Source organism: Gracilinanus agilis, chromosome 6, assembly GCF_016433145.1.
Source record: "Gracilinanus agilis isolate LMUSP501 chromosome 6, AgileGrace, whole genome shotgun sequence".
Taxonomy (NCBI): domain Eukaryota; kingdom Metazoa; phylum Chordata; class Mammalia; order Didelphimorphia; family Didelphidae; genus Gracilinanus; species Gracilinanus agilis.
In genome coordinates this window covers 213,474,652-213,495,130 of record NC_058135.1, presented here as the reverse complement: position 1 = coordinate 213,495,130, position 20,479 = coordinate 213,474,652, and the positions used below count along the sequence as shown (strand labels likewise).

The 20,479-nt window shown below is 41.7% G+C and overlaps 1 protein-coding gene across 1 annotated transcript in view; it reads right to left on the bottom strand.

Moving 5' to 3' along the window:
* The window catches only part of MAN2B2 (mannosidase alpha class 2B member 2), a 102,131-nt gene that overhangs the window by 7,580 nt on the left and 74,072 nt on the right, over positions 1-20,479 (bottom strand). The window contains exons 12-18 of the mRNA XM_044681765.1: positions 19,911-20,182; positions 12,052-12,243; positions 9,455-9,707; positions 6,502-6,612; positions 6,223-6,415; positions 2,903-3,040; positions 679-791 (exon numbers count right to left, since the gene is read on the bottom strand). Coding sequence (XP_044537700.1) covers positions 679-791; positions 2,903-3,040; positions 6,223-6,415; positions 6,502-6,612; positions 9,455-9,707; positions 12,052-12,243; positions 19,911-20,182 — 1,272 coding nt within the window. The remainder of the gene's footprint in view (positions 1-678; positions 792-2,902; positions 3,041-6,222; positions 6,416-6,501; positions 6,613-9,454; positions 9,708-12,051; positions 12,244-19,910; positions 20,183-20,479) is intronic.

The following is a 20,479-nucleotide window of genomic DNA, read 5'->3' as shown; positions in this document are numbered from 1 at the left end:
GGGCTGGAAAGGGCTGGGCGCCATGACTGTGCCAGTGACACTTGGAGGGGCGAAAGCCAGGAAAGGACTCTGGGTTTCTGCAAGGACGCCTTATTCAAAAGAGATGGGTTAAGTCAAAAAGACTTAAAAGTCACACAAAAAGATTGGGTGGCTTGTATCCCAGGAAGGCAAACTCACATAAGGCAAGCTAGGAAGCAGGGAGGAGAAGCGTGGCAATGAGTGCTGGGGGGAAGTGATTTGTCACTGGAGGCTACCACAGAGCACTTGGCCAGAAAGAGGAAATAGAGGGGCTGTTCTGTAAGCATACAAGAGGCCTAACATGGTCAGGCCCTGGGGTGAACTCAGGATTTGACTCCAAATCTCAGGAGCTTTGGGTTTGGGTTTTGTGATTTCTTAGATTGGGGCCTCCCCACTGTGTCATGGCCCTCCTCCATGCTTATCAGTGAAGCTCTGAAACTTAGGAAATGGTGTAGGATGCTGACAATTAAGTAAGCAGTTTCAGAGGGAGGATCTGAACTCAGGTCTCCCTGGCTTCAAGGCTGTCCCTCTGCCCACCACGCCAGTTTCCTTGAATTGACCAGTTTTCGTGAAGCGGGGTCCCCTTGGGGTGAAGTCCCTCTCCGGGCTGCTCCCAGTGGGACTGCCACAGGGGGATGGAGGAGAAATGGCTGGATTTACCTTCAGGTTCACGGCTGCTGGCTGGGACAGGTCTGGGTCTTCTCCCACCTCGTATAAATGGCAGATCCGGAGTAAGATGCGGTTGAGGTCGGGCTCGCCCTCCTTTCTGTGACCTGGAGAAACAGAACAACCCAGGAGCAGGTGCTCAGTCGTGGCATCGCTCCTTCAATCACAGGCTTTTGGGAAGGACTTCTGGGCCGGCTACCTACTTTCTGCCAGGAATACCAAGAAAGGCAAAAGCATAGCCGGCCCTCAGGGAGCTTGACATCCAGACCCAGAATTCACATCCTCTGCTTTCACTTTACAGATGAGACCTCTGAGGCCCAGAGCCTAAAGGACTGGATCTAAACCCGGGCCCTAGGATGTGAGACCCAGCAAGTATTCTTGATGCCATCCATATTGCCCCTGGCTCGGAGGAAGAATGGCAGAGGAGCTCGGAACAAAGAGTCTGCTGGAAAGAAAGGGGATCTACAGTGACCCAATCCTTCCTTCAGGGCCGCCTCCTTCCTCTAAGGGACAATTCAGAGGCTACTTCGATGCTTATGGAGAACCCAAGTCCACAAAGACCTCTTCCTGGCCTCCCTCAGCCTTTCCTGCCTCTAACAATCTGGCCCAGCTGTGCCTGACTGCTCCCTAATTGTCCATGTTTACTTCTACAGCCTTAACTGGATAGTGAATATCCTGAGAATAAATAGAGCCTACAGGAAAATGGAAACAACGCAGTCCCGGGCAGTAGACAATGTCAAATGCCAGCTATGGCTTATTACATATGTGCAAATCACTTCTCCCTCCAGGGCTCACTTTCCCCATCTTTTTTTTTTTTTTTTTCATTTTAAATCCTTACCTTCTGTCTTAGAATCAATACTAGGTATTGGTTCCAAGGCAGAAGAGAGGTAAGGACTAGGCAATTGGGGTTAAGTGACTTGCCCTAAGTCATAAAGTTAGGAAGTGTTTGAGGCCAAATTTGAACTCAGGACCTCTCATCACTAGGCCTAACTCTCTATCCACTGAATCACCTACTGCCCTCCTTTCCCTATCTTTTAAATGGTGCTAATAAAGCCTATCCTACCCAACTCAGAGCTCTGAAACTTAATGCACTACAGAAATGTGAGCTATTATCAGAATGAATTTAATGGCATATCTCTTATATTTCAATTAACCAGCTCTGTGCTGGGCACACAGCACTCAAATTCTTAGGCCCTTATGTTACAAGCTTAATATGTGTTTTCTAGTTTGGAAGGGCATTTCTCTTCTCATGTCGCTTTGTTTGATATCATCAATCAGTGACCTGGAGGTCATTTACCATCGAGATGTGCAGATATAGACAAACCTTCAGAGAAAGGAAGTTGAAACCAACGAGAGGAGAAACTGATCCCACAGGCATTGCCCCTCTCCCTGGGCAGTGCCAGGCAAATTAAGGAACTATGATTGGTTCCTGAGATGTGACATGGGAGAGCTAGTGGGTGGAGAAAATGGCTTATAAAGTGAGACCAGGAGACTGTTTGCTCTCTTCTGGCTGGAGCTTGGAACCTGGAGGAACCCATGTAGGTGGTAAGCCTCAATCCGTCATGGCAGCCAATAGAGTAGGAAGCTAAGTAACTCTCTACCTCTTTCCCACCTTTCCCTCTCTCTAATATTACTATTTTGATGTAATAAAATTATTAAAGCTACTAGCAGCCTCATAATTTAATTTTAACTATTATACTAGAAAAAAAATAGTACCATCAATAGCTAACATTTAGCACTTCAAGGTTTACAAAACATTTACTTAGATCATGTCGTTTGATTCTCATAATAATTCTGCAAGGTATATTTTTTCTTTATAATATTTTAAACATTATTATTTGTATCAACAAATAAGCAAATCATACTTGCCTTTAAAAATAACAGCTATCATTATCCCACAGAGGTCTATGCCAGTGGTTGGAAGGAGTATACATACAAAGATTCCTCAAGTACTTTGGAGAATGTGGAGATAACTGCAGACTGAGGCAGGAATCTTGGGAGGATTTTTGGGGAAGAGGGAGTTCTTATGCTTAGAAAGATTTGGAACTGGGGACCAGCATGACCAGGGGGATGGACTTGAAGTCAAAGCTCTTATGGGGCTTGAAAAGTCAATCAGGCATTAAAATCCTGAGAACTTGGGAACTCTTGAGAAACTGAGGGAGGATTTTAGCCAAATAAGAACAGTCCCCCCATCCTCCCAGGAAAACGCCTGTCTTACCTTTCTGCAAATTCTGCAGATGCTCTGTGTGGTTAGAGCTGTACTGCCATCCAGGGATGCTGAGAATCTGGAGGTGAAGATTTGAGGGAAGGGCTGGAGCATCTTTCTGCAGGTGTCCTGGTGATATGTGGCTATTAACTACAAGATGAACCAAAAATAAGGTATTTTTTTAAAAAATTCCCTCCCAATTACATGTAAGAACAATTTTTAATGTTTGTAGTTTAAAAAAGAATATTTTGAATCCCAAATTTTCTCCCTCCCATCCACTGCTTTCCTCTCCTTGAGGTGGTAAGCAAAATGATATAGACTTTACATGTACAATCATGTAAAACATTTTTCCATATTAATCCTTTTATGGAAGAAAACTCTTAACAACAAAAAATGAAAAAATCAAGCAAGATAGAATTTGCTTTGGTTTGGATTTGGACTCTATTGCTTCTTTCTCTGGAGGCAGATGGCATCATGAGTTCTTTGGGACTATCCTGGATTATTGTTTTGCTGAGAATAGTTGTCATTTCTAGTTGTTCATTGTACAAAATTACTGTTATTGTGTTACAACATTATGGTTCTGCTCACTTCACTCTGCATCAGTCTTTCCAAGTTTTTCTGAAATCACTCTGTCATTTCTTATACAACGATAGTATTCCATTATAATCATATACTATAACTTAGCCATTTCCCAAATGATGGACACCCCTCACTTTCCAAATCTTTGCCACTACAAAAAGAGCAGCTATAAATATTTTTGTACATATAGGTCCTTTTTTTCTTTTCTTTTTTTTTTTTTATCTCTGGAATATGGACCGAGTAGTGATATTGCTGGGTCAAAGGATATGTATAGTTTTTATAGCCTTTAGTCATAGTTCTAAGCTGCTGTCTAGTTTGGTTGAATCAGTTTACAATCCCCTCAACAGTGTATTAGTGTATCAATTTTCCCACATCCCCTTGAACTTTTGTCATTTTCCTTTTCTGTCATATTAGCCAATCTCATAGATGTGAGGTGGTACCTCAGGGTTGTTTTAGTTTTCATTCCTCTAATTTATAGTGACTTAAGAATTTTTTTCATATGACTATACATAGCTTTGATTACTTCATCTGAAAACTGCCTATTCATATCCTTTGACCATTTATCAATTGAAGAATGATTTGTATTCTCATGTTTGACACATTTTTCTATATATTTAAGAAATGAATTTATCAGAGAAACTAGTGGGGTTTTTCATCATTATGGTTACTGTGTATTACCCTCCACAATATTTTTCACTGTTTATCCTATTCTTTCTTTTTTCACCCTGTTTATAATTCATTTTGACCACTGTCTCCCCCAATTTTCCCTTCCTTCCTCATTCTCATTCCCCTCTTTCATCTCCTTCCCTTCCTACTTTCTTGTAGGATAAGAGAGATTTCTATACCTGAGTGTATATATTCTTCTTTCTTTGAGCCACTTCCAATGAGAGTAAGGTTTGAGCACTTCCTTCTCCATTTCTCTTTGTCCTTTGTCTATGTATAACCCTTCTAATTGCCCCCAAAATGATAGAATTCTTAAGTTTCAAGTATTATCTTCCCATTTAGGGATATAAGCAGTTTTTTTTTTCCTATTTACCTTTTTATGGTCCTCTTGAGTCTTGTATCTGATAATCAAATTTTCTATTCAGCTCTTATCTTTTTCATCAGGAATGCTTAGAAGTTCTCTGTTTCACTGAGTATCCATTTTTTTCTCCCTGAAGGATTATACTTGGTTTTGCTGGGCAGGTAACTCTTGGTTGCAATCCTAGCTCCTTTGCCTTCTGAAACATAATATTCTAAGCCCTCCAATACTTTAATGCAGTGATGGGCAAACTTTTTAAAGAGGGGGCCAAAGGAAAAGAAATGCTCACCTGTTAGTCTGTTTCTAAGGCAACTCTTTTGAAGTTTCATTGTATTGCATCCTCCTCATTGTATTCATCAGATTAGGAATAATGTCACGGGGGCCAGATAGAACATTTCAGGGGGCCACCTCTGGCCCGTGGGCCATAGTTTGCCCATCACTGCTTTAATGTAAAAGCGGCTAAATCTTGTATTATTCTAATTGTGACTCCATGATATTTGCAGTTTGGCTGGGATTTAGCTATAATACTTCTAGGAGTTTTCATTTTGAGACTTTTTTTTTGGAAGTATTCAGTGGATTCTTTCAATTTCATTTTACCCTCTGGTTATAGAATAGCAGGGCAGTTTTCCTGATAATTTCTCGAAAGACAATGCCTTTGATTTCCTTTTCATTGTGGCTTTTAGGTAGTCCAATAGTTCTTAAATTTTCTCGTGGATATATTTTCCAAGTCAATTATTTTTCCACTGAGATATTTAACATTTTCTTCTATTTTTTTTCATTCTTTTGACTTTGCTTGATCGTTTCTTAATATCTCATGGAGTCATTAGCTTCCTCTTGCCCAATTCTACTTTTTAAGAAATTATTTTCTTCAGTAAGCTTCTAGATGTCCTTTTCCACATGGCTAATTTTACTTTCTAAATTGTTCTTTTTTGGTGGATTTTTAAGCCTCTTTTACCAACTGGCCTATTCTGTTTTTTAAGGTACTATTTTCTTCAATTTTTTTGGTGCCTCCTGTACCAAGCAGTCAATTCTTTTTTCATCATTTTCCTGAATCCCTCATTTCTTTCCTTAATTTTTCTTCTACCTCTTTGATTTTTAAAATTCTTTTTCCTCCAGGAAATCTTTATGGGCTTGAGAGCAATTTACATTTTTCTTTGAGGCTTTGGATGTAGCAGTATTGATTTTGTTTTCTTCTGTGCTTGTGTTTTGGTCTTCCCTGTCAGTAAAATAACTGTCTATGTTGAGTTTCTTTTTTTGTTTGTTCACTTTTACAGCCTTCTTGATCTTTGACTTAAACTGTTAAAGTTGGATTGTGTTTGTATGGTGAAAGGGGCACTGTCCCAAGTTTCAGGTTCTTTGTGTAGTTGCTTTCAGAGGTAGCTCTGGGGTTCTATAAGTTTTCAGTTCTTTCAAGGTGGTATGATGTATGGAGAGGTATGTTTCCTGGACTGTGCTCTGATCTTTAAGTGACCACAAGTACTCTTTTCCTCACTGGGAATGTGAACAGGGTTCCCTACTTCCCTGTAGCTACAAGTGGTGGTATGGTAGTGATCCTCCTCATCTTTTGACTGAGATCTAAGACTTCAACTTTTATCTGCGTGTGGGCAATGCAACAGAGTTTTGTATCCACAGCCAGCAAAGGGACCCTGTAATCTCCTTCTGACCATCTGTCCAACTCCCTTATCCTCTATGGGTAAGGTACTAAGTATTTTGAAAATGGATCTCTACTTACCAGGTAATTCTCCAAATATAACAACTGGTCTATGCTCCAAAGCCATTCTACTCGTCTGATACAAAGCAGTAATGACAGACTTGGGTCCTAGGAGGAGCCAGAAAGTTGGTCGAACCACTGATGTATCATTCAAAGTGAGGTTGTAATTGAGGTCCCACTCAAAGTTGTTCCAGAGTCTCCTATGTAGCATCACCTGTTAAAAAATGTCATCAGGGTAGTCACTTCTTCCATCATTCTTCTTGAGAAGCACCCAAGGAAAAAACCCTTTTTTCCTTTTACCTCTATCTGCCCATTTTCTTGACTAGAGACACCATGTGATCTTTCAGACAGCAAGACAAGTCTGGTTTTGTTATCCTCAATGAAAGCAGTTTGTACCATGGGATAGTAGTTCTGTAAACATAAAAGACCAATAAATGAATTATATAACTTTGAGCAGAATATAGCAATATCAATAAATGGAAGTCATATAGGTGTCTGGCAACCTCTATTATCTCCAACATGGTACAAATCTCTGGATTTTGCTTTTTTAAAAAAGAAGGCAGAGGGGGCAGCTGGGTGGCTCAGTGGTAAATTGTTTAAAAGCTCTTAATGAGATTTTACAAAGCTCATGTATTTTCATCTATGGAAACTGTCCTTAGGCCTTAATTTAAAGTCCATATAAAACTTTAACAAGTCTGGGCATGTAGTTAGAATCAAAATTAGAAAGATGGCCAGGGAACTCTACAAGATTTAACACCAACAGCAACGTTCAATGAGCTGACAAGTGATGGTAGAAAGAAAAGAATAAGATAAGCCTAGAATCTTGGGCCATTTAGTATTAGGATATATAGTCCTTATGCACAAATTTGGTCACATCATTCTTCTGCTCAAAAACATCTTCAGTGACTCCCTATTAACTCTAGGATAAAGAACTCTTTAGCTAGGTTTCCAAGGCCCTCCATAATCTGGCACCAGGTTACCTTTCCAGCTTTATATCATCTACCCTCTCCCCCCCCCCCCCCCGCCCCCCCAATCTGTACTCTCTGCCAGCTGAACACAAACTTTAGCTCGCACTGGTCTCTATCCTTGGAATGTCTTTCTTGTCCTTTTTTGCCAATTGTCTTCAAAGGCCAATCTCAATGCTACCTCCTCCATGAAACGGTTCTGATGCCAAGGGCCACCAACACCTTTCCCTCTTGGACTTCGTATATGTTTGTTTTGCACCTTGCTAATGCATTTAATATGTTTTTGAGTAGTGCAGCTATCTTGGCATGTGTCATATCTGATTATTAGACTGTAATGCACCAGGACAAAGGCTCTAGAGATCATTTAAACTTTTAGACTGACTCTAGACCCTGGAACTGTCCTCTGCATATAACAAGTGGCTTGTAAATGTTTGTTGAATAAATGAAAATCCCCAGACATATCAACAGACCTTAGGGCCACCACTGTCTTCTAGCCTAGTATAATATCTGATGCTATAATTATGCTAAGTCATTAAAGGAAGAATATATTCTGTTCAAATTAGCTTAAGGTGGCAAATTGAACAATAAACGGATCCAATTTTCTGGAAAACAATCTGGTATTATATGAGAAAAGTCATAAAACTGTTCATGTGCTCTGACTTAAGAATCTAAGTACTAGGTACATACCTCAAGAACACGTATGAATGTATACAGAGATAAACATTATGCATAATTACATATATATATGAATGTTTGTTATATAATAATTATTTTTATAGAATTTAATTTTATAGAATTTAATAGAAACACTTTTTGTAGCAGAAAAATTAGAGAATTGTTGAACAAATTGTGGCATCTGAATATAATGGAATATAATTTGGCCATGTAAAACATCATTATAAGGAATTCAGAGAAACATGAGAATATTTGGATGAACAGAATATCTGGATGCACAAATATGCAGAATAAGAAAAACAATACAGAGAAAGATTATAATATTATAAACAAAAATAATACCGAAAGGCAACTGAATTCATATAATGGTCAATCTTGGTCCCAGAGAATCAGAGATGTAAGAGCCATCAATTCTCTAGAGAGATGGGAGATGCTGAGTAGGGTATACATTATCAGACATTTATTGATTTTACTGAACTATCTTTTTTTTCTGTTACAGGGGAGAATTCAGCTGTGGCTGGGACCTAGAAATGACTGCAGTGTAAAATCCATTCATAAAATTTTGCTTTTTTAAAAAAGAAGGCAGAGGGGGCAGCTGGGTGGCTCAGTGGATTGAGAGCAGGCCTAGAGATGGGAGATCCTGGGTTCAAATCTGGCCTCGGACACTTTCTAGCTATGTGACCCTGGGCAAGTCATTTAACCCCCATTGCCTACCCTTACCATAATTCTGCCTTGGAACCAATATATAGTACTGATTCTAAAATGGAAGGTAAGGTTTAAAAAAAAAAGGCAGCTATATGTACAACACAATTTGGAAAACTTCCATGTCAAATGGGTATATTAACTGTGGTCAATGCAGTTATTACCAAAAGTGATTTTGGAGGACTAAGACTTCAAGTTTCAGCTGAGATCCCCTTTTCTGCAAGAAGCCTTTCCCAACCCCCTTAAAGTCAATGTATTCCCTAGAGCAGTGATGGACAAACTTTTTAAAGAGGGGGCCAAAGGAAAGAAAATGCTCCTCTGTCAGTCTGTTTCTAAGGCAACTCTTTTGAAGTTTCATTGTATTGTATCCTACTCATTGTATTCGTCAGATTAGGAATAATGTCACCCAGCCAGATAGAACATTTCAGGGGGCGGCATCTGGCCCACAAGCCCTAGTTTGCCCATCAGTGCCAACGTTATCTCCACCTTATCCTGTCTGTACATCGCTTTTTATGTGTTGTCTCCTCCATTAGGCTGTGAGCTTCTTGGAGGCTGGGGCTGCCCCTGGACTTTCCTTTTATCCCCAGGGCTCAGCACAGTGCGTGGCCGCCTCAGTACTTGTTGGATGAATGTTAACTGACTGACGCTCGGGCATGTCTCCCCTGAATTCCAGGATGGAAAGAGGTCCATATCACAAGAAAAGGTCAAAGCATCGACTGCTTTGCTCAGCGCTACTTCTCCTGGGGAGGGAAGTCTCTGGGAAGCTACAGCAATATGGGATAACACTAAGGTTGCACTAGGCCGACGCAGGCCTGGCGCTTGGAGCTGTGAGTTTAGGCCAGCTGAGTGAGGAGCACCGCGGGATCCCCCCCCCTCCCCCCCGCCCCGTGGGGAGTCTCAGGCCGGCTTACCCGAGCCACGGTGTTGTTTACGAAGGGCCTGTAAGTCCTTCTCTGCAGCTGATAGCCGTTATTGTCGGTGTAGAGGACTCGGAGACTGTTTAAGTCCGTGCGGGTCCTCAGGACCGCCTCCCGGTTCAGCTCCAGAGGGCCCGCCCGGTACTCCTGTTCTATCCTGTGACAGAGCAGCTTCCCATCGGAACCCTCGGGGACGTGGTAGATCCGAGAATAGGCCGCATACGTATAATCCTTCACAGTGAAATTTCTATTAAAACAAAAAAAGGAACAGGTACTGTGGGATGAGTAAATAAAAACAAGTGAAAAAATGAGGTTGGGAATTGTGGGGAATCATCAGGATTCTCTACGTGGAAATGAGTTTTCTGGTTCTTTTTGTGGAAAAATGTAGGAACAGAGTAAATGAGACTCGTCACTTTCTCCTGAACTGCCCTGGTGATCTGCCTTCTACTACATCCACTGCCTGGCCTTGTGATGTTCTTAAAATCCTCATCTGTTTCTAATTCCAACGGTGTTTTATTTCTATTTCTACTACGTGGAGCTGCCACTCCAAGGAGTCTTGTAGTTACAGGACAATTTTCCTTGTTCATCTTTGTCCTTAGTTCATCCTTAGATTATCCTAGTTCATCTCAGTTAGTTAACATGGGCTTGTTTGGCCTAAATATGTATGATTCTTAGGCCTGGTTGACTTCAGTAGGGTAGGTTAGAAGTCATACCGTTCCTCCTCATACTAAAGTAAAAATGCCAGGCTGTTGCGATCACAGGATCTGACCCAGAGTGCTAGTCCTGATGGTCCCCAAATATAGAGCCATCTAGACAGTGATCCTTGAATAAATGTTTGCTGAATTGCTTTTTTGTTATGTTGGCTTTACATATACACCTTCTGTTGATCATTCTGTTATCCCTAACAGTTTCAAAGTACATCTACCTTTGTTTCTCCCCCAGGGCCTAGCATAGTGCTAAGCCCCAAGCAGGTGACTACTACATATTTGTTAAACTTGATTGACTTATGAATCCCATTTACAGAAGAGGGAAACTCTGCTTCAGAGAGAGGAGATGACTTGTCCAAAGGTCCCATGGCCAGAGGGTCCTGGGACCTGAGCTTCTTTCCTGATTCCAGGCCTGATGATTTCCCTGCTGAAAAGTCTCAAGGTGTTATGGACAGAGGCCTAAACTTGAACAGTTAGGAAGAACTGAATTCAAAACCTACTTTGAGCATTTATTAGCTGTGTGAGCCTGGATAAGTCACTTAATCACTCAACCTATAAACCTTTATTAAGTGCTGGGTATGGGTGAGACTGTTCTTCACCCTTCTCTGCCTCATTTATCTAACAGGAATAGTAGGAGCATCTACCTCACAGAGCTGTTGTGAGGCTTGAATGAAGTAATGTGTGTCACACCGATTCCGAATCCTAAGAGTGATGTACAGGCGCAAACTGTCACTGACACCGCCCTGCCATGAACGCAGGACATCAGACAATACGGTCCTGCCGGGATGCCCCTGCGCTTGTCTCTCTCACAAAACAGCGGCATTCCAACAGAGCTGAGCTGGGGGGGTGATTCCAGCGTGATGGGCCTCCCCCACGCTGTCTGCCTCTGGCTTCCCGGCGGTAGCTTTCTCTGCGTGCCACGTGCCCGAGCACAGGCCACGGGTCTGGTCACAGTCACACATCCAGGCTCGGCCGGGGAAAGGCTCCTGTGTCCGCTCCGAGCACAGACCGAGGCTCATTCTGCCTTTCTCGTACAGACGAGGCCCTTCTTAAATGCTTACTGAACTGTGTGGCCTGGGACGGAGGAGACTTTCTCCACTCCTCACCGGCTGTGTGTCCAAAGTGCTCGGTGACTGGGAGTCTCGATTCCTTCACTGTGAAGGGGTAGGACGGGGTTTCTAGCACCTTCCCCAGTGCTTTATCAATGATAAAGGCAATCATACGAGTACAAAGCTGGAAGAAAGCTTAGATATCATCCAGTTTGTCCCGCTCATTTTATAGAAGAGGAAAGTGGAGTCTAAAAAGGACAATGACTTTCCTAAGATCAAACACTGAACGCTGGGAAATGAGTCATTGTAACTTTTCCCCTTATTAGCCCTCCCTGCCTCACGGAGTGTTGGGGAGGATCAGATACGGTCATGTCCAGTAAGTTCTTTGGAACTACAAGAGCTTTACAAACATGAGCCGTCGCCATTATTACGGAAATACCACGCAATCATAACTCTCATTTCTAGAGCACTTGAAGGTTCTAAAACCTTCTAATTTATAGATGAAGAAGTGGAGGCTCTAGGAGGTTACGTGATTTGTTTGTGGTCATTCAGCCAATAAGCTCCTGAGAAAGGCCTGGAACCTCGGAGTCCAGCTTTGAGGCTCTGTATTTGATCTGTGAGGCTCTGTGGCCTCCTAGCAAATCCTTATTTAAACAAACTGGTCTCTGATTTCAGTTTCATAGCTATGAACTCATTATAGAAAAGAGACTGTTTGAATACCCAGACAAAAAGGCTAAACTATATCCTAGGCTTTACAGGAAATCAGCCTTTTAGATTGGGAAGGCTGCTCACAAGCAGGCAGTTAAAACGGTCAATCTGCAGCCTGACACCATACCTGTAAAAATACTGCCGGATCTCCGTCATTAGTTTTCCAGACACAATCTCCAACCTCACTACGTCTGCGGCTGGAACTGCTGATCCGCTGGGAGTAAACAAATAGTTGTCTGAAATCGGTCCATGCTCCAAATCAGCATTGACTCTATATTCCAGGAACTGCTGGGTGACCTGCACAGTCTCGTTACTCTCCCTGTAAAGACACGAGGGAAGAAATGATCCCTGCTCCTTCATTATTTTCACAGAAAGATGCCTAGCCACCTAGTGGGGTGCAGACACTACTGGATTTGGAACCAGAGGCTCTGGGTTGGAGTCATACTACAACTAGCAAACCCTTATTGAGTGATGACTTTGTGCAGTGCTAGGTGCTGGGCATATAAAGATGAAGATGAAATGATGTCTGCCTTCAGGGGGCTTACATTCTACTGGGGGAAACAAAACAGGCAAAAGGAAGTCTACGCAAAAGAATTTTTTAGGGAGCGGCATGGGGTTGAGGAGGTAATGAAGCACAAGAATACTACAAGAAATGGTACCTGGGCTTTGAAGACGGGCAGCATTCTCAGCGGCATTTCTGCCCTGAAAATGTGTGGAAAGTCATGTTTGAGGAAGAGCAAAAAAGTCACCCATCAAACAAGCTATTCAATAAACAGAAGCAGGCAGCTCAGCATAGGGCAGGGGGTCCTGGAATTCTAGTTCAAAGGTTTTGGGGGGTCATTCTTCATTACCTCCCATGCAATAAGACCCTAAGCAAGTAAAATAAATGGGAGTCAACTCCCTCATGTGTAAAATGGGGATAATACCTGCCCTGCCAAGGGTCTGGCTGGGACAGGGCCAGGCTCTGGGCACAGAGGCAGGCCAGTTTTTTTTTTTTTTGTTTTTTGTTTTTTAAACCCTTACCTTCCATCTTGGAGTCAATACTGTATATTGGCTCCAAGGCAGAAGAGTGGTAAGGGCTAGGCAATGGGGATCAAGTGACTTGCCCAGGGTCACACAGCTAGAAAGTGTCTGAGGCCAGATTTGAACCTAGGACCTCCCGTCTCTAAGCCTGGCTCTCAATCCACTGAGCTACCTACCCAGCTGGCCCCCAGGCCAGTTTTAATCATAAATTCACCAGGTAGATCTATAAGATCTGTAAGATGGCAGAATTGGAAGAGACCTAGGTATGTGAGAGCCGGAGAGAGGAATTGTAGAACATAGTGCTCAGAAGTTTACAGTTTTTTATATTCATTTGAACCCTACAACATGTCTAGGGGAAGAAGCTCAGTAACTGCGAGTATCTGAGAAGTGATTCTCCCACTGCTGCCCAGCTAGTGAGCTAGAATCAATCAAGATTCTAACTTAGGGGGGCAACTGGGTGGCTCAGTGGATTGAGAGCCAGGCCGAGAGACGGGAGGTCCTGGGTTTAAATCTGGCCTCAGACACTTCCTAGCTGTGTGACCCTGGGCAAGTCACTTGATCCCCATTGCCTAGCCCTTACCACTCTTCTGCCTTGGAGCCAATACACAGTATTGACTCCAAGATGGAAGGTAAGAGTTTTTATTTAAAAATAAAAAAATTAATAAATTAATAAATAAAGATTCTAACTCAGGTCTTCCTGATCCAAGTCTGACACTATTCATCACACCATGATGCCCCTCTTGGAACCTAGAACTTAGGATGTTAGAGCTTACAAACTGACTCATTTTATTGATGAGAAAACTGAGAGGCTATGACTTATCTTAAGTCATGCACCTAGTTGGTGACAGTTGGGAAAAGAACCCAATTCTCCAGACTCTAAATCTGACATTCTTTCTCCAATTCAATTTAATACATACTTATTAAGTGCCTCCTGTGTGCAATGCTCTGGGAATACACACATGGTGAGGATACAGGACACCAAACTGAGGCTGAGCCAATATAGAGACTTAATTAAGCACAGTCTACAATAAGCCCCAAGCCTTGGAGCCATCTTCTTGTTCCTGTCTTGCTCCAGAATGAAGAGACGTGAAATGTCTAACTCAGAAGTTGGACGACTTTCTGACCTCAGCAGAAACAGATGGCTGTGTCAATGTGAAATGATGGGGAATAATCTGGTGTATAATCACATGTTGGTGAATTAGATTGTTCTTATGTTGTTTGTACCAGCAGATGCTACAAACCTTCTCAGAAAGTTGCTTCTTAGCCCTGGGCTGCTGCATATCCTGAGCAGTCAGGAGCCATTAGCCAATGGAACTAAGGATGCTGTTTGCAGAAAGGCCTGTTCCCTGCCTTCAGGGAGAACAGTTCAATGCCTTGGGCTCTACTTGGTGCCTCTTTTCCTCAAATCCTGGAGGGTCAAAGCAGACTAGAGCTCACATCCTAATAAAAACAATTCAAGTATTTGAAGCTTTATAAATAGGATTCTAAGAGAACCTAGATCTCCTTTATCTTGCCCAGGCTAGAAGTGCAGAGGCTGGCCCCACTCTGATTCACACTGGACCTTTGTGCTGCTGTGTCTTTGGACTTTGGTCAGATCACTTCTCTCTCCTTAGGCAACTTGGTGATTCCCTGCCCCACTGCTTTCCTGGGGGGCTCACCATTAATGCTGACGTTGGTGAGGACGCCTGTTCAGCTTAACTGTCTGCAGCTCAGAACACCTGAGCTCAAAAGATCTACCAGCTTCTACCTCCCCAGAAGCAGAACTATATGTATATGCCACCCTGCCCAGGTATAAAGGGCTTTTAACATCATAGATCCATGAGGCAGGGAGAATAAATGTATTGTTGTCTCATTCTTACTGAGGAGGAAATGGGCTCAGAAGTTGGGTGAATTACCTGCACTTGGTCTGCTAAAAAGTGCTGTAGTTGGACTGACCAAAGGGCTCTAAAGCTGTACATACCTTTTGATCCAATAATATCACCACTAGTCTGTATTCCTAAGAGATTTAAAAAAGGGGGAAAGACCTATTTATACAAAAATATTTACTGCAGCTCTTTTTAGGATAGCAAAGAACTAGAAATTGAGTTGTCCAACAATTGGGGAATGGCTGAACTAGTTGTGGTATATGACTGATGAAATACCATTGTATTGTAAGAAATGATGAGCAGGAAGATTCTAGAAAAATCTGGAGAGGCTTATATGGACTGATGCAAAGTGAAGTGAGCAGAACCAAAAGAACATTGTACACAGTGACTGCAACATTTTTTGACAAACAAGTGTGAATGACCTAGTTATTCTCAGTAACGCAGTGATCCAAGACAATCTCAGAGACTCATGATGAAAAATACCATCTGCCCTCAAACAACTGATGGAGTCTGAATGCGGACCACAACATACTATATCTCACTGTCTTCTTTTTTTTTATTTGAGTTCTCTTCCATAATATGACTAAAGTGGAAAAATGCTTTACATGATTGCACATGTAAAACCTATATTAGGTTGCTTACCATCTGGCAGGGAGGAAGAGAAGAGAGTGAGGGAGGGAAGAAAAGTATCTGGAACTCAAAAAAATTTTTAAATGAATGTTAAAAAATGTTTTACATGTAATTGGGGGAAAATAAATTATTATTAAAAGAAAAAAGGAAATGGTGGAGTTAGAGCATCAACCCAGGTCTCCAAATTATCAGGCCAGGGTTTTTTAGCAGTATCTCAAGTCTTTTTAAATATTTTTAGTTTTTAATTCATGACTTTAAGATACTGAATCAGTAAGTTTGTTTTTATTGCACTTTAAGGTCAGAGCAGAGGATGCACAAATTAAAATGTAATTGGAAAATGTTTAACAAAATAAATGAAAATGTAGTACAACATTGATAACGTTAACTTGTAGTTTTTTATATACATGGCCTGCAGGGATATGTATTGTACACACACACACACACACACACACACACACAGAGCCTAGACTGGCCTGAGTTAGGCATGACCCAGAGTATCAGTCAGCCCCACCTTTTTTCTCACTCCCCTCACAATTCCTACTTTGCCAACACCAATAGTCCATTTTCAGGTTCTTCACAATAAACACTCTCTTCATGCCTTGTGGTCTGATTGTATGATTCAGTGGGAAAGGCACTAAACTCATTGTAAGGATGGGATTTGTGCAAGAGGGATGAGACAAAAGGAGCCAGGGAAGGAGTTGCAGATAGTTGCAACATGCAAAATACCAGTAACAACAGATTTAAACTTGAAATCCTCAACACTTAATGACAAGAACACTCCAAGATCATAGCATAAAGATAGAACTATATGCAAATTAAAGTATGTCTAATTAGTAGGGAACTGCCCTTAATAGACTGCCTCCTTATGTGCTGCAAGTTGGGTTCATTTAAGTCTTTGAATCCCAAAATCATTTCCCCAGCTTCAACAAGCCAAACTAAATATGTTGAGGGGTGCTCATTTATCTCCTGCCTTAATTTTTTGAATTTTCCCCAGGAATCAGGATGTTTAGCAAAGGATTTCATAGCTTATATGAGATCTTCCCTAGCTCTTCCTAGGTATACTAGGTTTAATTCTAGATCTCCATAATATTGTGGCCTAGATGTTAAGTTTGTATTCCTACAGGTCTCCTCAATAAATTGTGCTTTCTCTGCTGGTGTAAATAATTCAGAAAGAAGAATTTCAATGCCCGAAAATGTGGGATCAAAAAGCCTTAATGCTCTCTTAAATTCTTTTATGGCTTTGAAGGGATTTAAAAAAAAAAGGCAGTCATTTGTTGTTTTAGGGTGTCTAGATCTGCAGCAGTGAATAGCTTATGTCTTTTTAAATGGAGAAATCCAGAATCTGGCTGCAAAATCGTGTGATCAATGATTGGTAATATTGGTACTGCTGGTGCTATTGCCCCTTCTGCTATTTTCTTTGCTGTATCTGTATTGCCTCAGTTGTTTGTATTGCTATTTCTATTTTGTCTCCTGCTGTGATCCCTTTTCCCACTTTCAATTGAGCATTCTCTTCAAGTAACTTTGCTATTTCCTCTCTTAATGTCATTATCAATATAGTGCTATCATCCTTGTGTCCTAGCAATTTGTGCACTAAATTCTTTAAGGACCAAAGAAGTGGAGGAATGAGATGATGACTGCAACTGTGGTTGGTATGAAAGCAAAGACCCAACCTATTTCTAGCTTTGACCATTGGCAGGAATCATATATGTGTATTATTCCCATTATATAGCCTGGGATCACTACAATCCAGAAATTATAAATCATAGTTGAAAAGTTGTATAGTAATGTAAGGACTCCCATCATGGTACAAATTGTTTTCCCCACTGATGCATCCATTGTACCAGTTTGAATGTAAAATTTCTATGGTACTGTGCCTTTAAATTTTCTTTGCTTGCTATGTTTGTCCCCTTTGCTATGCTGTAGATAGGAGAAAAATGGCTGCCATCTGGTTCAAACAGGGGCTTTCTTCCCCCCCCCTCCTCCAGGAGTTATTTAGGCACTTTTGGCTCTGCCAAAACTTTAATAATAAAGAGAGCCAATAATCAATGTTTGATAGATGGGAGAGAGAGAGAGAGAGAGTCTATGTAGTGAGTCTCTCTTCCAGTTCTCCTTGGGGCCAAATATATGCTGGGAGACTTTAAGGGGGTGTTACCCCAAAACTGGGTGACCTAGATGGTTGTGCCACCCCACAGGAGTTGGGGGTGAGGCTTCCCTCCTCTATAAGATGAGGTTTGTGGTACCCCAATCTAATCCCAAATAAGGACGGAGTTCACACAAACCTCCCCCCAATCAGTTAAATTCACAGTGGGTGGTCCGGCTTTAAGATGGAGGCAGCCAGACCAAGCTGTGGTTCCCCTCTCTCTCGTAGCCTCTCAGGCACTCTGGAATGCTATCTGACTGATGAATGGCTTTTATTATTCACAATTCAGGGACTGAGGAAAGGGGTGAGGGGCAGAGGGATTTTGGGGTACCCTCTTCGCTATTCCCATGGGGTCAATCACTTAGGTGGGAAACCCAATGGTTCCCACTTCTAAGCTTCTCCCCTCACCTCTTCTCCTTCTGTTTCTATTTCTATTTCTATCCTTTCCTATAATTGTAAGATTTAATGCATTGGTTCTGAACAAGTATTAATTCCTTAATGAGGAGTTCATTAGATACTTTCCTTTGGGACAAGGAATGGATAAAACCCAAAATGACTAAATTTTCTTAGGGGAAGAGAAGAGATATCAAAAATCTAAGTATGAGGGCAGCTAGGTGGCTTAGTGGAGAGGAGAGTCAGGCCTGGAGTTGGGAGGACCTACGTTCAAATGTGACCCTGGATATTTCCTAGCTGTGTGACCATGGGAAAATCACTTAACCCTAATTGCCTAGTCCTTACTGCTCTTCTGCCTTAAAATTAATATTAAGTGCTGATTCCAAGACAGAAGGTAAGATTAAAAAACAATCAAGGTACAGTAGGAACTCCTTATCTTTGGGGTCATGTGCCAAGACCTACCAAGAAAGGCTGAAACTGAGGATATATAAGTGAAGACCTGCTGACCCCCCCATATATATGTACCCTCACTCCCTATTCCTGCCCCTCACCTGGGGCACTCTGTGGCCTCCCCCTTTCCTCCTTACCCCCAAAGAAAACTCCTAAGAGATTGCTGCCAGAGGCTGAAACCAAAGAAAAGGAAGCCCCTATTGTGCTGTCTGGTTTGGGCAGGTCTGAATACAGCACCATACCAGCAGGATTTAGGACATATTGTTCCAGCCATAAGCACAGGGTCTCAGAGATCAAAAGATCTAGATTTGAATCTCTTTCGGCACCCACTATTTATGAGACTTTCAATAGTTCCTTTTCCTTTTTGCAGCTTCTTTGTATGCATTATGTTCCTTTATGAGATAAAGGGGCCTTAAGCATCAAAAGGGACAAGACAAAGTCATATTTACATTTTTATCTTCCCTAATGCCTAGCTAAGCAGTCTGCCCAGCAGAGGCAAAATGTTTGTTGGCTGAGGCAGTTTCTGGACTCTTTTGGTCTCCTAGTTATCATGATGATTTTACTTAGTGGTTAAAGGTTCCTTTAAAAAAAGCTCAGAACCTAGTAAGAAATTGGCCATAAGGTATTAAAAAGCAGAAATAACACCACGATTTTTGCCTTTGGAGACTGACAGGCAATATAATGAACTCTTATGAGGGCAAGGAAGACTTTATTTTTGGCTTTGAAGTCAACAGAGTTTAGTACGATGGTGGGCATTAATGAGCATTTTAAAAAATTTAAAAAATGCCTGGAAGACTGGAAGTGAAGTCTGCCTTTTAGCAATTGTACTTAGTGTTCTTGTGACTTGTGTAGGTTTACCCAGTGAGTGTGGGTCAGAGGGGAACTGAACCTCACTCTCCCTGACTGTAAGAACAACTCTTTATCCACGACATGACCCTTCCACACACTTAACCTCTCAGTGTCCTTGATAACTCCCTAAGACTAAGCTGCAAAGCAGGTGCCACTCTGCACTGGCAGAGTCTCATCACTAGCTGTTCTCTATACCATTGAAATCACAAGTCCATGCCCCGCCCAAAATGTGCTTATAGTGGATACTGTTCAGTAAAAAGACCATATGTGAATGCAACTTAGAATTAACAACTGATTTAATTGTGGCTTTGACATAACTGGCCATAGGGAAATCTCCCAAAGTCCTCTCAGACCCTCAGTTTCTTCACTTATACACAAACACTTTTACCACTTCCCTCATGAGACTGCTGTGAATAAACTTTTTAAAAGTGAAAAGGCATCACAGAAATATAAGTTGTGGTTTAAATAAAGACATATTTCTTAACTTAAAAAGCTTGTGACATAGACTAGATATTTCTCCAAGAAAAAAAACAGAATAAAGTTTCTTTGTACTTGAAGACTAGCACCTCTGATAGGAAAACCATCTCTTTACCATCCTAAGGCCAAGAGACTCCAGCAACAAACCAAATGGCTTACCTTTCTGTGATGCTGTGCATTAAATTGGTATCTTGGTCCATAAGTATAGAATAACACTTGTTTGCCACAGGAAACAGTCGTTTGCCAGAGGGGTGTGAAGACTTTGCAGATTTTCTACCAAAATGGAAGACTCTTGCAATCGAGGTTGACTCCTGATGAACCTCTTCAAATTTGCTAGTTGCCTTAATGTAGTAACGCTGGAAACTGAGACCCTTTATGGTGGCCAGAATGTACAAGTCATAGGTGGATGGAAATTCAGTCGAGTTCTGGATCTGCAAATTAAGAGAGAGATTAGCTAGAGAATAAAGAATTCAGTTCTGGTCTGCCCAGTATTACAGAATCTCTTTTAGTGAGATTTGACAAGTCAAATAGAATGGGAAAGGTGACAGGAGTCAAGGTGACTAAGCTTTTCTAAGCTGTCTCCTATGTGTTAGGCCACAGTGCTGAGAACCAGGGAAACAAAGGCAAAAAGGGTCCCTGCTCTCAAGGAGCTCATGTTCTAATGAGATCTCTCTCTCTCTCTCTCTCTCTCTCTCTCTCTCTCTCTCTCTCTCTGTCTCTTATACACA